General features: G+C 44.9%; 1 protein-coding gene across 1 annotated transcript; it reads right to left on the reverse strand.

Annotated features, from left to right (window-relative positions):
* Positions 1-277: 277 nt before the first annotated feature.
* KCNMB4 (potassium calcium-activated channel subfamily M regulatory beta subunit 4) lies at positions 278-19385 on the reverse strand. The gene is made up of 3 exons (XM_079304622.1): positions 18986-19385; positions 10777-10904; positions 278-3599 (listed from the first exon to the last, which is right to left on the reverse strand). Exons 1-3 carry the CDS (start codon positions 19322-19324, stop codon positions 3431-3433), a joined length of 636 nt encoding a protein of 211 aa, XP_079160748.1. The 5' UTR covers positions 19325-19385; the 3' UTR covers positions 278-3430.
* Between the last annotated feature and the right edge of the window lie 1540 nt (positions 19386-20925).

The following is a 20925-nucleotide window of genomic DNA, read 5'->3' on the forward strand; positions in this document are numbered from 1 at the left end:
AACCTGCATCCTGCAGCACATCCCAAAGAGCTGAGTTGAAAACAGACCTTCAAATCCAGCAGTCTGTGCTGGACCCCTGTCAAAGGGCTACCTTTATAGCAGAGACTATGGGTAATGATCTTCTACAATGGCCCTGGACTCTCTCATGAAATTCCTCATCTGCTCTGAGTTTGAATTAAGCTATTCATTCAACAGTTAAATTTTCTAACTTTGTGAAATATTGTCTGTTACTGGCAACAACACAGAAACACAAAAGCATGAAAAAAGCAACAAAATGCTTCTATTACTACAACTTTTAAAATGAGCTAAGAAACTAACAGAGAAAGATACTGTATAAACAAATTGATTTAATTGCACTACATGAAAGAGAAGGCAGGTCTTACTGAAGTGGAGCAGTAGACACATGCCAGAACAAAATTCCTCAAAGCAATGGCATATAAATATTGAATAAAATGCAAAAGCCAACTCTGCAGATGGCTCTGGGAAAAGCAGCCGCTCTGGCTGCAAGTATGTTTCAGAGAATACACCACAAAACCTGGAAATCTGCAAAGCCAAGGAGGAAATCAGTGAATAATCCACTAGAGGGAAATCCCCAGCTTCCACAGTCAAGTCCAGGGATTACAAAGACATTTCTAAATCAATGAGGAATGGGATGAGACAGAAGACTGAATGTTAGGATTTTGAGTTGTCCCCTTAGCATCACATGCTGCCATAGCAGGCATATACCTTCTGCTGGCCTTTGGATACCAATTTAGATATTTAACTTGGGGTGTTAATCTCCCATCAGAATAATTTAATACCATCTCTGTAGCCATTACTTTCTTCCAGAGGCCTTTGCAAAAGGCATTTCCAAGAGATTTAAATATCTGGTTGCCAATCAAGTGAGCTGCATCCACTCGATTTGCTCCTTGCCTTTTGCTCAGAGAACCAGCTGTACAATTCACTCACAAAGCTTCTGGAGCAAAGCAAGAGAGGATTTTGTTAATCTGGATTTGTGAGCCCCAAGCTACTGGTTTAAAATTCCGTGATGAATCTGTGTCACTGTGTATTTCCTTCTCCCTTGGGAAAACAAAGGATGGATGTAGAAAGCCAGGCTTCTTCCTCTTAACCATAAGAAGCTACCAAATAAAAATAAATGAAGAGAATTTGGCATCACCTTACTCAGATAACCAAACCAGCCCACACCAGCAGCTTTATGTGATTTGCAGAGTGAGAATAACTAATACATACACTAAAAAATAGCAAACAAGCCCCTGAATCAGACACACAATACAGCATTTCTGTGGGCTGCTGAGGCAAGAGAATCACAGTGGATGCAAGCAAGGCCACAGCACTGAGACATGAATGAGACAAAACACAGTGTCCTTTGCAGGACAGCTCTTTCAGAAGTTTGCAGGCTTTCCTCTGAGAGGCTGAGAGCTCACAACCTCTCAGCACCCAGTAGATCCAGCACTACTCTCTTCAGTAGGTTGAGACAGAAGGTACCAGAGTCAGCTGGAGAGCAGGCACCTTCAAAGTGGTGATGCTTAGCCCATAGAATTGGAAATTTTTCTTACAAGAAGTAATTTTCATCTACAGGACTGGAGATGCTTGAACATACACAACCAACACCAATTGGATCGTTCATACAGACTAATGTGCCAAGAAACATCAAGCTCCTTCCCCTACAAACATATTTCCTTAACTTCATTTGAAGGAACAGCTATCCCAGTGTGGACTGGGACCAGAGGACACTTCAAAACTCTCATAGCAAGTAAGAAGGGAAGCAGCAAATGACCTCCAGTCACTCTGCTGCTCTTGCCATGCATCACCCTCATCACTGGGCACCACAGTGTGTACAAGAGGTCTTAGAGAAATAAATTCCAAAACAACAATACAATTAATCTGAAAAGGACACTGGGCAATACAAGCAGGTTTGTCATCGTGCCTTGTGCCAACTAAGCTTTCAGGCTTTCAAACCCAGCACTTTTGTCATTCTCAGGAATTTCTGCTATGTGTTAAAATCACAACGAGCCCCAAGGTATTGACACCTAATACTGAGAATATCAGAGATTAGTACAATGCACAGTGTGTTTAGAATTGCAGAATTGTTAATGTAGATTAGAGTGCTCTGCCAGTAATCACTCACTTTCCTGATGGAGCCACATGGCTTTTCTTTTTTGCTGCACTCCAGCAAAAGCCAAGCTGTACAGCTGGTCCCGGGGGGGACATTGTGGGGACAATGACAAGTGCCATGAAACTGCCCTGGCCCCAGCCCCTGACTATGGCACACAGAATGTGCTCTGGGAGGGTGCCAGAAATGCAGAACTCTGTGTGCTGAGCAAAAGGACTGGAGCTGGGACTCCCATCACACACAGCCAGGGGCTGGGGCAAGCAGAGAAAGCAGGTCCAGCAAGACTCCATGCCCACAGTGCCATGTGTTCCCTGGAGCATCCCCCTGGGGGATGGTGGCACTGGGATAGGCAGCTCAGCAGCGAACACCCACAGCCCTACAAGGAGCCCATGCCCTGCTCTGGTGGGGTGAGTCACACCAGAGACACACAGGCTCTCCTCAGCAAGCACTCAGGCACTGCACTCTTTGGGCAAGCTGCTGGTAAAACATGTAAAACCATTTCTGTAAAATCCCTGCTCCTTACAGACTGCAGCATTAGTGAAGAAGGTAGCTGAGAAGGGACAAAAAAACTAGGGACTGAATACCACTGAAGCAATAAAGCTAGATCCAGTATTTAATAATCTTTTCCAATAACTGTTTCATTTTTTTAGAAGTATTTCTGAGAGATTTCTACATTTTAGCACAGTGAGTGGATGATGATGAAAAGTTTTCTCTAGACAGAAGGTAAAGTTCGAATTTTAAAATTAAGTTCTACACAGTGGGAAAAAAAACCAAATCAGCACAATGTTACATTTGTCTTAAAGATGAAAGAAAAAGAAAAAGAAAAAGGAAAAAGAAAAAGAAAAAGAACAAACAAAACAAAACAAACTCCCAAGAGTTAAAAGTCCCAAACCAGTAAAATTTTATTATTTTGGAAATATGCTCTATCTAAAGTAAATATTTTAAATATTTAATATTAAACATTAGCAAAGATCACTTTGTGGAGATGGAAGTAACATCATCAAGGAGTTTTATAAACTGTCTCCATTACTGGGTAGCTACTCTTCAGCACTAACAGCACAGCATATTTGGTGCAGTGTAGATTTTCTTGGTTTTTTTGGTAGAATATACTTATTTAGTGCCATAGCAGAAGAAGCAATTAGCTGGCATTTCACAGGGCAATCTCCCAAGAACCATCCTGAGACAAGAGCAGCTCCACCACAGATCAGACCCTGGAAGGAGATGCAGCTGGGTGCCCCCGCAGACCTGCAGGTGTGTCAGGTTGCCCCACCTGAGACCTTCTTGCAGGTTTCTCTTTCCCATGAGCAGCCTTGCCACTCACAAATGCTTCTTCTTTTTTATTGCCTCTGCCCTGACAGCCAAGCTCTTGGCACAGATGGTCAGGACCACGATGAGGACTCCAACCAGGAAAGTCACCACGGGCCAGAGGAAGCAGTGCAGGAGAACAGTCTCATCGTGGGTGCGCTTCAGCATCACATCATCCGGCCTGTGGAGGGGGTCAGGAGAGGGAGAAAACACAGATCAACATCATATCAGCAATTCATCATGAGGGGAAGTCATCTAACATGGTAAGAGGAAAGGTGCTTTATTTGCCAAAGTGTTAGAAAATTATTAAGTGGGCCATTTCATTCACTGCTTGCATTTGCCTTTTTATCACCAACACTCATTGCAGATTGTGAGAGCTTTCACTTGCAGTGTTTACAGACTGACAAGTCCATTTGGATTTAAAAATAAATAAAATTTAAAAGAAAGAAAGAAAAAAAAATGTTGGTGATTTACATCTTCCAGGGAATATGGCCATCCCAAACAACCATGAGAGATACAGGATCACACTGACTGTGGATTGCAAAACCACTCTGGCTAAAACATAATACAAGGCAGCATTTATATATACCTACCCCAAATGTTATCAGGTCCTGTGAAATGGATTTAAACAGTAATTAAAGCTTTGTTTTTAGCTTTGGGCACTGGTGTGTCCATGGAGCTACATGGAAGCTCCTGATGAAGCAAGTCCTGGTTGTGGTTTGGGTCTGGGCAGGAGCTGGTCCCTGTCCTCAGCACAGGGCTGCTGGTGGCCCAGACTAGCCCAGCTGCTGACAGACAGCAGCCTGCACAAAATCTACCCCAACAAGGACTACAGCCTGTCCTGGGGTGGCCAAGGCTCCCAGCTCAGCTCCTTCCCAGCAGTGGCTGCTTCAGCAATAAACTGTGGTTTGGGGCTGCAGACAGCAGTGCTTCAGTAGACTCGAGTAGGCTCCCACGAAGGTCTGAACCTCCTTGCCTCCACCAGCAGCATCTAATACACACTCAGGGTGGGGTCTGTGAGAGGTTTATGCATTTCCAAGGATAAACAGAGGGAGGAGGAGAATGGCAGCAGAAGCATCTCAAGAGATTTGGAAATTTAACTGTGCCATGTATCTGAAAGATCTGCTGTGCATCTGTCTCTTCCAAGTCTGGGATGTTGTTTGGGAAATGTGATGGCAGGTTTTCCTCAGCTCTGACTCTTTCTGCTCTCCCTTGTAGTTTAATAGTTATTAAATCAGTCCCATGACATTTGCACTTTGCTCTTGCTGTCCTATCTATAGCCAGAGACACACAGTCTGCTGGAAAACTATTTGTGAAGGAGAGAAACAGAACTCTCTCCAATTAAAAAATATCTATAGTCTTGACTCATGTTGGTCCTCACTTACATTGAACATTCCCACCACTTGCTGCTTTGTCAATGCCATCTGACACTCCTTGGAGCAACAATCCTCACAGCCTAAAATCCTGGCAACACAGGCTCATCCAGTAACATCTTGGGAATCCAGGTCCCCTAACACATGGCACATGGGAGCAGACACCTGTTCAATGATGTGCTGTCCCTCCCTCAATAGCTTTGTCCTGATCAGAAAGTACCACTGAGAAAGAATTCTCTGTCAGGGAAAAAGAAGGAATTCTTCCTTCACTGAGAAACAGAATGGAGATTCTTGCAAATCTATAGTTTTACCCATCTTTAAGGAGCTACTGGTGCCAGACTGCCAAGCTACACCTGATGCCAGATTTAATTACATCTACATTTGCATTTGGGGGTCTCTCACCCAAAATTACTATGTGGAGAATCCTCTGCTCTGTGCCAGTCTGAAAGTCCCCAAGGTCAGCACCATGCATCTCTCATTGTTTCCATAGTAAGGAGCAGAATAAAATTCTGATTGTGAGCAGCTTAGCTATATAAAATTTGAAATTCAGCAGCATAAAAAGATATCAAAAGAATCCCAGGTGTATTCAGTAGTGGAAGGCATGAACTCTGCACAAGCAAAATCCTCCAGATATATAAGCAGGCACAGGTGGAGACTATAAATTGAATAAATCAGTATTAAATTGATGGGTACAACCTCACCAGCCTGTGCACCTAAACAGAGACATCCTTTCAAAAGAGGTATAATGCTCCCTCACAGTTACTGTATCATCACCCGTGAATAGCAGTGTAAGTTGGCAAGGATGACACACTCAATCTTCACAGCTCAGAACTTATCATTGAATTTTAAGTATTTTTTAAGTAGATGTTAGTTGAAAATTTGGGGACAAGCAAAAACCTAGAAAATTGGACTGTGTTAAAGGAAAGACAGTGACTGGGGAAAGTAAGATATCCTTTTGACTGAATCTTTAATGTTTTGAAAGACATGGGTACCAAAATGCAGCAGCAATGGATATCAAACACTGATTATATATATGACTGTGACTTAGTAACTTAAAAGGGTTTCCCTTTTGGAAAAGAGTTGGACAAAGTCTTTAAGTAAATCCTGAGCTGAGGTTTGGGTTCAGATGGGTATTACTGCTATTTTTAGGTCCAGCAAGAGTCCCTGCCCACTGGCATGGCCTCACCTAGATTCCTGTGTGCAGTTTTGGGTGACACAATATAAGAAAGAGGTTAAGCTGTTGGAGAGCAGCCAAAGGAGGCACATAAGGAAGGTGAAGGGCCTTGGGGGGAAGCCATAGGAGTAGTGGCTGAGGTCACTTAGTTTGTTCAATGTGGAGAAGATCAAGGGGAGACTTGTTGTTGTTCCTTCCTCACAAGGGGAAAAGGAGAGACAGACACTGATCTGATCTGATCTGATCTCTGTGGTGCCCAGTGACAGAACCCAAGGAAATGGCAAGGAGCTTTGTCAGGATAGGTTCAGGACGGATATTAGAAAAAGGTTCTTCACCCACAGGGTGGTTGGGCAGTGGAACAGGCTCCCCAGGGAAGTGTCACTGCACCAAGACTGAGCTCAAGAAGCATTTGGACAATGTTCTTGGGCACATGGAATGACTCTTGGGAATAGTGCTGAGGGTCATTACCTGGATTTGATGATCCTTGTGGGTGCCTTCCAATTCAGAGTATTCTGTGATTCTGTGGCACTTGAAGCACAGTAAATTAACTGGTTTGGGTTTGCTTGGCAAAGCTAGCAGTTTTGACTTTTCATGCTACTTTTTTAAAGGTGAACCTGCCTTTCACAGTCTGAAGGTTTGTTGTTTTATTTGGAAACAGAAGAGGAAAGGTGGTCTGTCCCCAGGGGAAGACTTCTCATGGTGAAGACCTGTCTTTGCTGGAAAGCCTAAGAGCACCACTCCCCTGGTGCTGGGGCAGTGGTGTTGAACCCAAGGGAGGTACATCATGCCTAGAAACACGTTTCTTTGCCCTGTGAAAATCAGCAGATATAGTTAAATTTGTTGCCTTGCTCCTGTAAGTACAGTGTTTTAATAAACTCATCTTTGCTCTGTGACTTTATATAGTACTTCAGTTCAAAAATGTTGGCAGAGAAATTATGCATATTCTCCCTAAGCTTTGATTATTGGCAGTCTCTTTTTCCTAGCAATGCTGCCATTCAGGTTTCCAGTAAATGCAAAGCCTCTTGAGGGAATGCACCCAAAATCCTAACACCAGTTATTTGTGCACAAAACAGTGGCAAAGGTAGTGGGACAAAAGGAGGAAAACCCCCAGTGACTGCAAACCAAGGTCAGGCATTCAGACCTGGTTCCTGCTGTGAGCAGTGATGGCCCCTGTGCAGCATCACCACTGCCCAGCAGCAGTCCCAGGGTGAAACAGCAAACAAACTGAAAAAAGAATCCCTGAAGAAGCCTTAACCCTGAAAACACAGCTTTCCCTTTCACTGCACAGGCAAGGAGTAAAGAATTTTGTTTTTATTGCTAAAAGGTGAGACCAGGGTTTTTAGCAGAACCTTGTGCTCAGGCCTCGACCCTTGTGGAGCTTTGAGCAGGGCTGACTGGATTAGTTGCATTTTGCAACACATCCCTGTTAAGTTATGCCAGGTAGATCAAATTAGATAAAATAGGCCTCCATCAGAGCCTTCAGAGCAATTGCTGAACATCATGGGGAGAATTGCAGAGATAACCAAAAAAGTCATGTAGGACCAAAAGGTCACAGGCACATAAACATTTCAGTCATCACTTCAGAACCACACTGTGAACCTTATGCTGCATCACAATAGCTGACAGAGGTGGAAGCTCAGGATAGGGAAACCTTACAAACATTTTGTATTGAAACAATCTGGATTTAAAGACATTTGCAACACACTGATTCTTTTTCCCCACAGATATTCACATCCCTTCACTCTGACAAGCAGCTGTGTTTCCCTTATTGTTGCAAGATGCAGAGATCCTCAGCTGGATGGCTGCATGCAGAGGCAGCACAGTGTCTTACTAACACTAAAGACCTTTCCCCATCAGACCCAAGCTCCACAGGTGGAGGGAATTTATTTAGAAAACTGTGAAGTAACAGAGCAAACTAAGATTTACATTCCAACATTCTATGAATGAGCAGCCCTACTACCTGAGCACCCTTGGCTTACACACATAATTATTCTGAGATAAGTGGGACCCCTGCAGGGCACCCCAACAACATACAGGTTGTCACTAATCACTTGAATAGGGTTTGCTCTTCAAATCTCAGATGAATTTGTGTACAGCATCCTGCAGCAAACACAGAGGAGTTTAAAGCATGGCTGGCTCATCTGCTGTGCCACAGCAAAGGAAATAGAGTTCTTGTGTATGGGACAGGCCCAGAGTTAACAAGCAATAGCACTACATAAATCAGCCACTAATTAGAAATTACTTGTCACAGATTGCTCTGTCTGTCTCTACATGGCATGAGACAGTGAGGTCTGAGCTCACAGCAATCTTAGTTTCTCTCTTTCTGTTCTTGTTGTGGGTGTCAGTGAGACCTGGAACATGAGAAATAAAGAGACAGGATCTCCCCCCTCCTGCCTGTTCCTGCAGCCTCCCACTTTAGGGCATGCAGCTGTGGCCCTGGTTTGCATGAGGTCCTGGTTGCAGACTCCTGGGACACTTGGTGTGAGATCCAGGACACCAAAGTGCTGGAGTTCTGTGCCTTGCCAAACCTTTGGCAACAGCCTGAGAACTTCATCCTTTTTGAACTGTAAGAATGGCATCCCTTGTTTTCATCTTTTCAAAGAAACCTGTTGAAACCACCAAACTGAAAGGGAGGTGTTACCCAACAGTACATTCTGCAAGCAGCAACAGTTCTGACAACAAAGGTGAAGAAAATTTGAAGAGGAGATGATGTTCATTTATTGCCTGTGTATTTACCTAGAATTGTATTCTGCTGTTTCAAAAGAGGGAGTATTAATATTACAAATAGTACATTCTCTAAGGAACTATTTACTGTATGTTTGCACAGACTGACAGAGCAGTTAGCTTCTCCACACAGTGAAAAAAATACTGTCAGAAAATATGCACACTTCTATTTTGAAGGGAACAGATTTCTCTCTCAGTTTGTTATGGGTTCTTTTTACTGCTTTGCAGGCTGCTTAGTCATCATTGCTCTAAAAGTATACCCAAGCAAGCACATTCCTAGTCAGCAGAACTTATCTCCCAAGGCTCATTGCTATCTCCAGAAGAAAATAGATGGTGCACACATTTCAGCTTAGACTGTCTTCTCGTATCTCTGGCAGCGAGCCTCTCTTATACTGTGTATGAATTGTTGTATGATCAGCAAAAGTCAGTGTTTCAAGGCAGTCATTGTGCTGGCAAGAACTTTTAGCAGTACAGGATTCAGCACCTTTAGGGAAAAAAGCCCTTCCTGAGTGCTGTGCAATTCTTCAGTTCCAGCTTACATAAATGTCAGACACTAGGCTGCATGCAGACTCAGAAAAGCTTTGTCTTTGCTTCACCAAAATCTACTGTGAGAATCGGCTCACATAGCTCTGGACACCTATCACCCTGCATACCTTTACAGGAGAGAAATAAACATCTCTTGGCATCTGACTTGTAGCAGGCATTTACTTTGGGGTAAGTTTCTCTCCACTGACTAAAAAAGTTAACCTTCACATCACCCTTTCCACATCAGTTTAGATGTATCCTAACCAAGACTTCTCCTGCAGACAATCCCTTGTTTCTGACTCTCCTGCTCCCTTGGGCAATGAGTGCTGCAAGTCCCAGTTCTCAGGAGTACAAGGAACTGGGAACACCTGCCTGTCCATAAACCATAATCATAACTCAGCTCCTGGTTACCAGATCCAAGCATGGGCACCTTGTGGACAAGAGGATTCCCAAGAAGGTCCCTGGCAGGTCTGATGTCATCAAACTGTGCTGTAAGTTTTAACCTCCACATGCTGTAAACAGCATTTCTTTCCCCCCTAAAGGAAAAAATTTTGCTATAAAGTTTTGGTGGTATCCCCCTGCAAAGAGTTAACCAGAACAATGAACTCATCCTGGACATGCTGGCTGGGTCTGCAGTCTCTCCTGTTACAGCCAGCCTAAAACAAACCTGAAGCCCCCAGGACACCCACAGGACAGTCAGGCATTTCTCCACCTGCCATCCATTTTCCTCCTGTTTGTCTTTCTGAACTTAAATATCTGAGGCCAACACTCCAACACTGAGCCCTGAAAGGCACCTGCAAGTCACAAGCTATTCCCTCATCTATTTAACTTCCAAGTGTTTGTGGGACAGGACTAACCTCCTCCTGCAGCCACATTACCTTTTATTTCCTACCATATCACCATGGGAAAAAGGCAGGAAAAACGACTCCCTCCCCTTCCCTTACTGGAGGAAGGAAACCACACATCACTCTCATACACATGGAAGTCACATCTTCACTGGCAGTAAAAGTAAGAACTGAAACAGAAGGGGTTACAGCTTTAGAAGGGCTTTAGATTACAGCTTTCTACTCTGCAAGAATGTATGATACAGATTTGTTTCTGTATATTATACATATTTGATCCATTAATCCTCTATGAACACTGGGTTAGTTTGTAGTATTAACTGATCTCTCCTTCTCTTCCATGAGCACAGTAAGGTTTCTTTTCTGTAGAGGAAAGGAATGTTAATATCCACACCAGAAATCTGTCATTTGAGTATTACAAGCCAAGATGCTATTTGCCATAAAAATGGCATGTTTTAAGGAAAACTTTTATATTTTATATATATTTTTACTTCAAGTGGTAAAAATATTCCTTTCCTTTCTGTATGGCTTTTCATCAACAGAGCTGCCTTGCAAAGTTCTGCACTGAGCTCTGTGTGATAAACTGCATTGCTCTGGAGGGGGGTCTCTGTGTGTGGATATACATATGCATGTATTTATATATATTTTCAAACAGAGCCAAGGGACAGATGTTAAGCAGATGCATAAGCACTCCTGCCTAGCCAAACAGAGATTACTCACCTCAAGTGCTGGTTAAAATAGCATGTAAATGGTTGAGAACCCACTTTCTCTTTCCAGTATTTCTGCTTGTACGTGACGTTCTCAGAGTTCTCCTGATCATCTCTTGCACAGGGAGGGATGTATGAACACTGCCAAGACACATTGCAAAACTGAGTTACTGCTGTGCTCAAGAACACAGGGCATCACTTCTCTCTGTGATTTCCTCACAGTACCAGCGTGACTGAAATGAACAGGGAATAATAAACTAAAACTCCAATGAAACAGAAAAGAAGTATTAGCTGAACTTAAATTGCTAATTATTCTGTTCAGGTACTGGAAAAGAACATAGTAGCATTCAGAAAGAAAATATAGACTTTACCATGTTTGTTCCACTCTTAAAGCAAACCACCTCATAAAATCTTGGGGTTTGGCATGATGAATGTGAAAATGATCATTCAATTTTGATGTATTCCCAGCCAGCTGCATGGATTGGATTTGAATAACTTCCTGTTTTCAGTGAGGCACGTAATCACAAGGTTTGTTAAATATCATGCTAATAAATGATCCAGAGTCCAGCAAGCTTTCCCAGGTGATGGGATATCTGGCTGATGTCCACTGATAAAAGAAGCTATTCTTCCACTGTTACAACACAAGGAAAGAAGAAAAAAGTTCACAGCCCTGCTTCAGCAGAAAGGTTCAGCATCTGCTTCTGCTGTACAGAAGTCAAGGGGAGTTGAACACGCAGCTGAGCTATCTGCAGATCTCACCCTCAGACATCTGCTTCAAAGCCCAGAAATCAAGGGAAATTCCTCTCCCTGTTTGGTGGCCTTGGGACTGGGTTTTTAGAGGTTTCCCTTCAGGTCACACACACACACACACACACACACACACACACACACACACACTCAGACCTTGTTTCCAAGTCTTTGACACACCACCCTAAAGTCCTAGGCACAGCAGTTAAACAACAGTGCACTGAATCAAGTGTCAGCACTATCAGTGTCCAAGCACAATCCCTCTCATTTTTACCAGGCATCCTTGTAGGAGATCATGACAGGAGGTGTTGAACCCCACTGAGTAGCACAACTTAACTTATCCTCCCACAACACAGAGGCCTTTCACCCTGCAGGACACACGGACACCAAGGCTCCAGTGCACACACACTGAAATTTTAATTCCTTTAAAACTGGAAGCTGCAAACAGGAAAGAAGTGTGACTTGGAAGGTAGCTAAAAAGCCTCCTCCTTAGGAAGGGTGAGGAAGCAGGAGGTGAAGGGTATAGGAAGCCCCTGAAGGGGGGCCCACATATGATCACAACATTAATTTCTCCTCAGTATCCTGAAGGCAGTAACAGCAGAGAGTGAGACCCTCTCTAACATGAGAATGAAGATCACCATGTCTCACTGTGCCCAGTGAATGCTTCCTCTCCTTCTGCTGAGGTTTCACAGGGACCTACCTTGCCCCCAGCTGCACACTACACCTAAGATGTACAGACCTATAAGTCCATGCTCACCATACAACAGCCTGAGGATTTGCCATTCAAAGGGCAAAGGAGAAATCTCAGCATTTTATTTTATGTAAAATCAGAACACAGGATTTATCACATACTGTTATTGCCATCTTAGATAACATTCCTTGGTCAGCAGAATTTTTGGTTTGATTGCCCATTTTGGAAGCATCAAACACCCCCCTTTTTCCTCCACACTCCCAGTGCACAAACACATCTGTGCAGCAGCTGGGCAGAGTCAGCAAATTTGGCACGAAGAGACCTGAGAGCACTGCAGGCTCTGCTCTGACCCCCTGACAGCACCAACATGCTGCATATCCCAGCTGGTCCCCTCCTCCCTGCCTGGCCCAGGGTCCAGCATTTCCAACATCCTCCACTCTGATGTTTTCCTTTAGGGAGCATTTCCTGCTTTGGATATGGCACCATATCCCACCAGTTGAGCACTCACTGCCTACATCTGACTGTAATCACCATCTGGCTCTTCCTGAGCTCCTAGCTTGTAGGTAGCCCCAGGTTTAGGGGCTCTAGAAAGAGTTCCCAAACCAGCCACTATTTAGCCAGCACACAAAATGCAGAACTTGGCAAAACAGCTGAGTACCAATAGACATTATCTTGCCTAAACTCACCAAGCTATCTCAAAACTCCTTTTGTTAATGTCTCCAGTACACATATTTCCTATATCCTCTGAAATGTTTCTTCCTGCTGGCTGAGCCTACTGCTGTCCTCTGCTATGAAAGTGCAGCTGCCCCACCAGTCCTGGTTAAACTTTCTCTGGATCCTTCAGACACCTTCCACCACCACAAAATATTACTTGAATCTTCACAAAGTTCAGGACCTGGTGAACTCTTTGTTAGCCCCTCCTGATTTTCAGGCTTGGAAACAACCAAAGAGGTCTCTTTACCCAAGAGGTGTCATTTTGAACAGGCAAGTATCAAGCTTTAACACTCTCCCAGGACATTCTGTCACAGAGTGCTTCACATTTTTCCCCAGCAATCCCCATGCTGTTAGCTCAATATAAAGATATTAAAAATGAGTTTTCAGGATAGGGATTTCTCTTGGTTTCGTAGGAAACACAAAGGGGACAACCCAGGTCTTGCCATAAATTGAAGTGGCCTCGCTGCTTCAGCCTGTTGAGGATTAATAATCTTGAAGAGAGGAGTGGTCCCTGTCCAAATATGAATCCCAGTCCCCCCCTAAAACATCAACTCAATGTGACAAAGGCCTTAAAACACAGAGAACACCCAAGGTGCAACCCCAGTGTGAACATATCAGCTGCTGCACAAACACTGGAGCTTGTTTGCCTCCCCAAGATGCCAGCACAGTCCCCACCAGCCCAAGGTGCTTCTTGTCCCTTTCCAATCCACATAGCAGGTGGATCTCTCTTTACTCAGCCTCCCAAGCACACTCCTGGGGCATTTTCCTTGACCAGCTCTATCAGACTCCAAAGCAAATCCAGCAGGCAGATTAAAGGGAATCATATCCTCACAATTTTTGCTGCTGTGAGTTGGTGGATGAATGTGAAATAACTTCCACTTTGGCAATATGCAGTTTCTGAAACATCAATTCTGTAACCCTCCCTTACAAGACATGGCACGAAATCCTGGTGTCAAAACATAAACATGTCAACAGAAAGCAAGCTAGGACACCAGTAAAAATGTCAGTGAACAGCTAATAGATCTTTACACCAAGGTTTTGTAGGATTTGTATCTGTGTTTGCTGCTGGATGCTCCCACTTCAGTGCCCCTGCAGATGCCTGGGAAAATTCCTGGTCCTTTTGGACACTTAATGGGCAGATATTCTTCATATCACAGAAAAACAACAGGTGCATGAACTCTTGACTATGGTTTAAGTTCCAGGTTGCATTTCATGCTTTTCTAAGATCAATTCCTGCCTAATCCAGTTTTTAATGAAAAAACAAACAAACAAACAAAAAAAAAAACAAACCCAAAAAAGACAGACTACATAGACCATAAGACGTCCCAAGAAAGTTTCAAATGCAAAGAGACATCCCAGCCCAAAGCAGAAGCAAGTCAGCCCAACAGAAGACAAACCATAGTTCAGGAGCAAGACTTCAAAGTCAGTTCCAAGTGACATGTGGAGGAGCATCCTGCTGGCTCCTGGTGATCTATGGCCAGAGCATGTGCCATTTGTTTGGTGTGGCAAAGCCCCACAGCACATCTGGAGCAGAGATCTGCCTGCAGCCCAGGGTGGACCCCACAGCACAGCACAGGGATGCCCAAAGGAGGCTGTGGCTCTAAGGGGAGCCCACAAGGGAGCAGGGTCCTGGCAGGACCTGTGACACTATGGGAACCCCATGCTGGAGCACTTCAGAAAGAGCTACAGCCTGAGGGAAGGACTCACACTGGAGGAGGGGATGGAGGGAGAGACCCTACACTGGAGCAGGGAAAGAGTGTGAAGAGGAAGGAGCGGAATGTGTGATGAACTGACCACAGCCCACATTCCCTCTGTGCCAGTGGGAAGGAGGAGGTAAAGAAAATCAGAAGTGAAGTTAAACTCAGGAAGAAAAGATGTTTAAGAGAAAGGCATTTTTAGATTTGATTTTATTTATGTAGTACCCTTCTCTGATTTAATTGGCAATAAAGCAGATTAATTTCCCTGAGTCAAGTCCATTTTTCCCATGACAATAAAGGGTGAGTGATCTCTCCCTGTCCTTATCTCAACCCACAAGCCTTTTGTTATATTTTCTCTCCCCTGTCCAGCTGAGGAGTGACACAGCAGCTTGGGTGGGGACCTGAAGTCCAGCCAGGGTCAAACCACCACACCAAGAAATACATGAGCTACTTCTAACTTTGTGTGTGTGTCCATTCATTCCTGAGTTACCTTCATGTCATGGAAGGGAGGAAGCACTGACACAACCATCCCACTGGGGCAGGTTGCTCCATCAGTATAAAAATCTGCCCCTTCCCAGCTGAGTGTCCTGAGGGAATTGGAGCTGAGCACCCAGTCTGGTTTCCCCTGCATCTGTCAGTGCAGATGGTCATCATCAGCACAACCCACCAGGAGTGATCAAACCCATGACCCCTCACAGGGGCTCGAGGCAGGGAGTGGTGCCTCAGGTGAGACAAGTGGAGGGTTTATCCAGGGCCCCTGGCCTGCTTCCAGAGGAATTGATAGGCAGCATCTGCATAGTTTGCCTGTGTCAGGTACCAGCCCAAACACAGATCTGAATGCTTCACCAGAGGCACCAGACTCTCACAAAATTATTGTGAAATTATATCCTCTGCCATGGATCATATTTAAGAGAGTCCAAAAATTTAGCCCAGTTCTATTTGCAAGTGCACAGAAGAGATGACTGCACATCATCCTGTCAGGTGGAGCCATTGCACAGAGCAGTGTGACAGGAGCAGGGGCAGGTGTGGAGTGCAGACAAGGGGCAGCAGGGACAAGGATGGGGAGAACCTGCTGCACAGCTGCTAACATCTGTCTTACCAGTCACTCCCCTAAAAGCTTCTTTAGCAAAACGGAGCAACTTCTTCCAGCCCTACACTTCACTGCAGATGTAGAAAGGGAAATGTCTGAAAAGGCAGAGGGCAGAGCTCTGCAGCAGCTGACCTGGGCCTGTCATTTTCCCCAGGCAGAGCTGGTTTGGTCCCTGTGCTGGCTGTGTGCACCACTGACATGCCCAGCGGCTGGAGAGTGATAGAGACAAATTGACTTTGGAATTAATCCTGCTTAACCCTTATCTCAGAGATTATTATTGCTATCAAGGCAGCTGAAGAAAGGCTACTGTCACTCCAACAAATTTCTTCCTCTGAGACAGCAATCAATAAAAAAAGAAGAGAAAGAAATCCACAAATCACTCAGACTGAACACAAATGTAATCGTGTCCGGTGCTTTATATATACATTCCTGGATTAACTCTGACCCAGCTATATAATCTTTTAAGAGCTAAAATGAATCCTGGGCTGTACAATGATGTGATTATCTCAGAAAGTAAGAGAAGAAGAAAAAATTTCCTTTTACTGCATCTAGAAGAAGATTTTTCCTCACTAGAACAGACAGATTCATATCTGTGATCTGTTTATATGTCAGCCCACTCTACTACAAAAAGCAGAAGATCTGTAATCAAAATCAATCATTGGGGATTTTTTGGGGGAGTGAAGCTGCAAACTGATTTAGTATTGTTGTGTATTGTAAGGAGCCTGAACTATTCCTTTTCCACTGTTAATTTATAGGAAAAAATTGCTACCCTATAAAGAGAAGCAGTAAAGCATTTAGTAAAATTTTAAACCTGTTCAAAACAAAGTCTTTTTTATTTCTTCTAGCTAGTTGGAACTGATTAACATGTTGTATGTATGTCCAAGTGCATGAACACAAGGAAACATAGTGCAAAAGTAGGGAAAACAACTAGAGCACCTTTTTTTTTCTACTCAGTTTTCCAGTGAGATAAATTCAATTACTACCAAAGAATACAGTTACGTCAAAAAAAATGCATCCTTTCTGCTTGGTCACGTCTGGTAAATCAGATTTAATCCTCAGCAATCAGTATCCCAGGATAAACAGCCCACAACTAAAGATGCAAGGTGGAATGTAAAAGAAAACAGATTATATGTGTAAAACCAGGAAAGTACCACACTACCAACAGCCTTGTTTTCTTTTTAAAAGTTAACATAAAATTAATTGTCAAACAAAAATAGTTTTTTGAGTGACGTTTACAGACATTACTTCTGAAGTTCAGAGTACCTCCCTGCAATTTCAATTCAGCCCCTGGGCAAGTGCAGTTCTTTTCTTCCCACCACACTTCCAGAAAGGCAGAAAAAAATAGGGTCAAGAAGCAAAACCAGAACAATATTAAACACTTGGACTGCTCAGAAAGGTGTTGTGGTCACGGTCCAATCTGAAAGCCACTGCTGAGCCTGCAGGTGCTGCCAGAGCTGCTGAGCCCAGGCACTGTGGGGGCAACAGCACTCACCTCCCTCCTTCCAGCTCCCAGCTCCCATCCCTGCTGGAGGTGGCCACAACAGAGCCTTAGGGCTGTGCTGGGGGAGAGCCACCCCATATCAAAAGAGTGGCTTTTCTCCTGCATTTTACCAGTTCTCCCCACCCACCTGAAAATGGAGAGGTAGATACGTCCTAAAAGAGAAGTTTAGAGACAGCTAGGACACCTCTGCCACCACAGCCCTCTCCACAGGGAGCCTGGCAGCAGCATTCCCAGGAAAAGTCTTGCAAAGCTCCCTCACAAGCCAACATTTCATCTGCTTTGCAATCAGGCTCCATCCAGCACTGCAGCTTCAATCACTCATCACTTCTGAGCGGTGCCAACAATTTAATCCAAATCCTGTCAGATTTACCATCCTGCTACTTACTCTGCTGATTTTTACCCCAACCACTCTTCCAAGCTGCCAAGGCAAAAAAAGCAACCCTCAAACCCTGAGGGTGAAACAACTTGCCTTCCAAGGGATGGAGCACACCAGCTCAAGTATGACTGAGGAGATGTGAGGCTGGACACCCCAAGTGGACACCCAGGCGTGCCTCCCAGCCCCTGCACAAACCCCTGCATCATGCTTAGCATGGCCCTTGGCACTGTGTTATATCCACATCTTGGTCAAAGAGCTGAAATTTCCTTCTCCAGTACACTCCCAGTTTCAAGTTCGTTCAGGAGTAGGAGGATTCCGGCACATTTTCTTTCCCTTTTTCAAACTGCTTAATAAGGTCTCATGCGCTCAAGAGCGTTCTGTCAAGGCTGTCTTTACCCAGCATAAAAAGAAAAAGGAGAAGGCAGAATAACTGCCTTTAACGAAAGAGAAAGCACAAGTCACACATTGCTTCAGACTTCCCCAGTTTGCTGGAAGATGCAACTTTCACGAATTCTTCATTTTCTCCTTTTTCGTGTAGGTGACGGAGGAGTGAAGAATCCAAACAGCACGGAGGAAACTTCTGTTGTGGTGCAGTCCCTTTCTCAGTGCCCCGGCGGCAGCGGCTCCATTAACATTCCTCCGTGCGCTTTGGGGAAAGGCGCTGCGAAGAACTCCGCTCTGCGGGACCGCAACTCTCCCGGAGCTCCGGACGGACGGGAATGGGGCTGGCCGCGAAGAGTGAGTGTGTGAGAGTGTGTCTGTGTGTATCCGTGTGTCTGTGTGTGTGTGTGTCTGTGTGTATCCGTGTGTGTGTGCATGTATCATACCAAGTGCGGTATACAGCACAGTGTAATACACTATACAGTATATTGTACATTATACACAGTATGTTATACCATGCTATACAGGATCACAAAATATCCCGTTTGGAAGGCACTCACCGGGATCATCAAGACCAGCTCCTGGCCCTGCACAGGACAGCCCCGAGACACACCGTGCGCTTAAGAGCGAACACTTTGTGAACTCTGTCAGGCTTGGTACTGTGACCGCTTCCCTGGGGAACCTGCTCCAGTGCCCAACCACCCTCTGAGTGAAGAGCCCTTTCCTAATATCAAGCTTAAACCTTCCCTGAGATGCTGTATATACGTATATATATATACATACACACACAAATATACATATATAAACACAGCATACAAATATAGATGTAGAGTGTATAGAGTTTACAGATTTACACTATAGACATATATAGACTTTCCGCTGAGCAACAAGCAGAGCAGCATTCAGACGGATGCTCCCCCACCTCACTTAGCCCCCGCTACCTCCCAAAAGAGAAAGCCCCGCACCGAACAGAGGGCAGGCGGCGGGACCACCGCCCCATTTCGGGAGGAGCGCCCGGGGCTCACCTTGGGGTTGGTGCGCAGCTGGCGCTCGTCCTCATGGAGCAGAGCGGGCGCGGAGGAGCGGGAGGTGCGGACCAGCACCTGCAGGCAGGGGTAGCGGGCGGTGCCGCGGCAGGCGGCCCCGCAGGAGAAGGTGCAGGCGAAGCGCTCCCCCAGCTGCCGCACCGCCAGCACCGTGCAGTTGGCGGAGCCGCCGCCGCCCCGCTCCTGCAGCGCCGGGCGCAGCCAGCAGCAGCCCAGACCCAGCAGGGAAAGCAAGCCGGCGGCGATGAGCAGGAAACCCAGCCGCATGCTCTTGTCCTCCGCCTCCGTGTACTCGTAAGCCGCCCGGCTCCTCGCCATCGCCCGGCTGCCGCTGGCATCCGCCGCCGGGCATCAGCCACTGCCATCGGCTAAAGCTCCCGCCGCTCCCCGCCTCCCTCCCCGCCTCCTCCGAGGCTGACTGCGCGTGTAACCAGCACGGGGAGAAAAAAAAAAAAAAAAAAAAAAAAAAAAAAAAAAAAAAAAAAAGGAAAAGAAATAGATAGATAAATAAATAAAATGCAAATTTAATCCCGTCTGACCTAATTCAGGGCCCTCCGGGGGTGGAAAGGGACAGCTTGCAACGGGATTATCTGACCCTGGAGATTTACTGTGTGGAGGGCTAGTCCGGATTAATACTGGGTACCATCATGCAATGTACGATATCCAGAAGAGGGTGGGTGGGTGGGGTCCTTTGGGTGCATTGTGGATCCCCTCCAAGGCAACATCTCACCACTGGCTTGGTTAAGTCCTGGAGATCTTGTCCTGTTTAGTACCCCCAGGCATCAAAGTCTGCTAGGTCTCTATGCACAGAAGAGGAAACTGAACTGAAATGAAATTAAATATCTACAAGTGAAGGCAGCTTCTATTTTACCTTACTAATTGAGAAGCGACATAATGGGAATAGAACAAACGTTAACCTTTTTTGGGTGCAGGGCACAGTGTTCTGGCCAGCTCCAAAACCAGCATCCTGCACAGCAGGGACAGATAACAGGTAAGATGACAGCTATCACACACAGGAATGGCTTTGAACAGGAAGGTATTGACCTTTGAAGGTTCTCCCTAAGAAGTGCTCTCTTCCAAGAAGGCTTGCAAGAAAAGCAGCTGATTCAAGAAAATATATTTATTTGGCAAATAAAATTTGGTTATTACCCAGCATTTCCCACTGTGGCAAAATAAGAAGCTCCTTGGTGCCAAAATACCATATGCAGTACTTATATTTGCATTCTGTCATCTTTACCACAGGCAATTAGGTAGAACAAAGTGTGAGTCTCAGAGCTGATAGCAGAACTTGATGACACAGCAGACAAGAAGGTAGAGAAACACAGAAAAAGTTTGGGAAATAGCACTACCATTTTTCAATCACTTCCCCACTGCAGAGTGCAACGACAAACTTTTATAAATGAAGCTGATCCATAGGTTCTCCAAATGCACTACTGAGCAAGGTTTGGCAGGAAGGCTATTAAGAATGTGCCATGAATATAGATGGATGTAAATACTGTCCCTGCTTGCACAAGTGCACTACCACACTCCTCTCAGGCCAGCTGCTTTGCAGCAGCCTGCCTTGATTATCAAAGGATTTCTAAAAAAAGTATACTAGCTCTGAGTCTGGATTATGGTTTTTTTACTTAAACCTGCCATAGGTGTTTATACTAGAAACTGAACCTATCTTGCTCAGTCCTTGTCTCTGTTCATCCACTCCCATCATCAGGTTTTGCTGCCAGGACTTTTGGTGACAGCAGTCTCTAACGGTGGAGACATTGCATAGAGTTTTCATAATATAAAAAATAAAATTATAATCACATCAATTGGTCACCACCTGAAAGGGAAGCTCTAGCTCTGCTTTCTCAGTGTAAATGAGCTATAGCTTATTTCTGTCTTACCTCCTCAACAGCTGGCCTTCCATACTTGGTTCAACTCCC

The sequence above is a fragment of the Erithacus rubecula genome (assembly GCF_903797595.1).
Source record: "Erithacus rubecula genome assembly, chromosome: 4".
Taxonomy (NCBI): Eukaryota; Metazoa; Chordata; class Aves; order Passeriformes; family Muscicapidae; genus Erithacus; species Erithacus rubecula.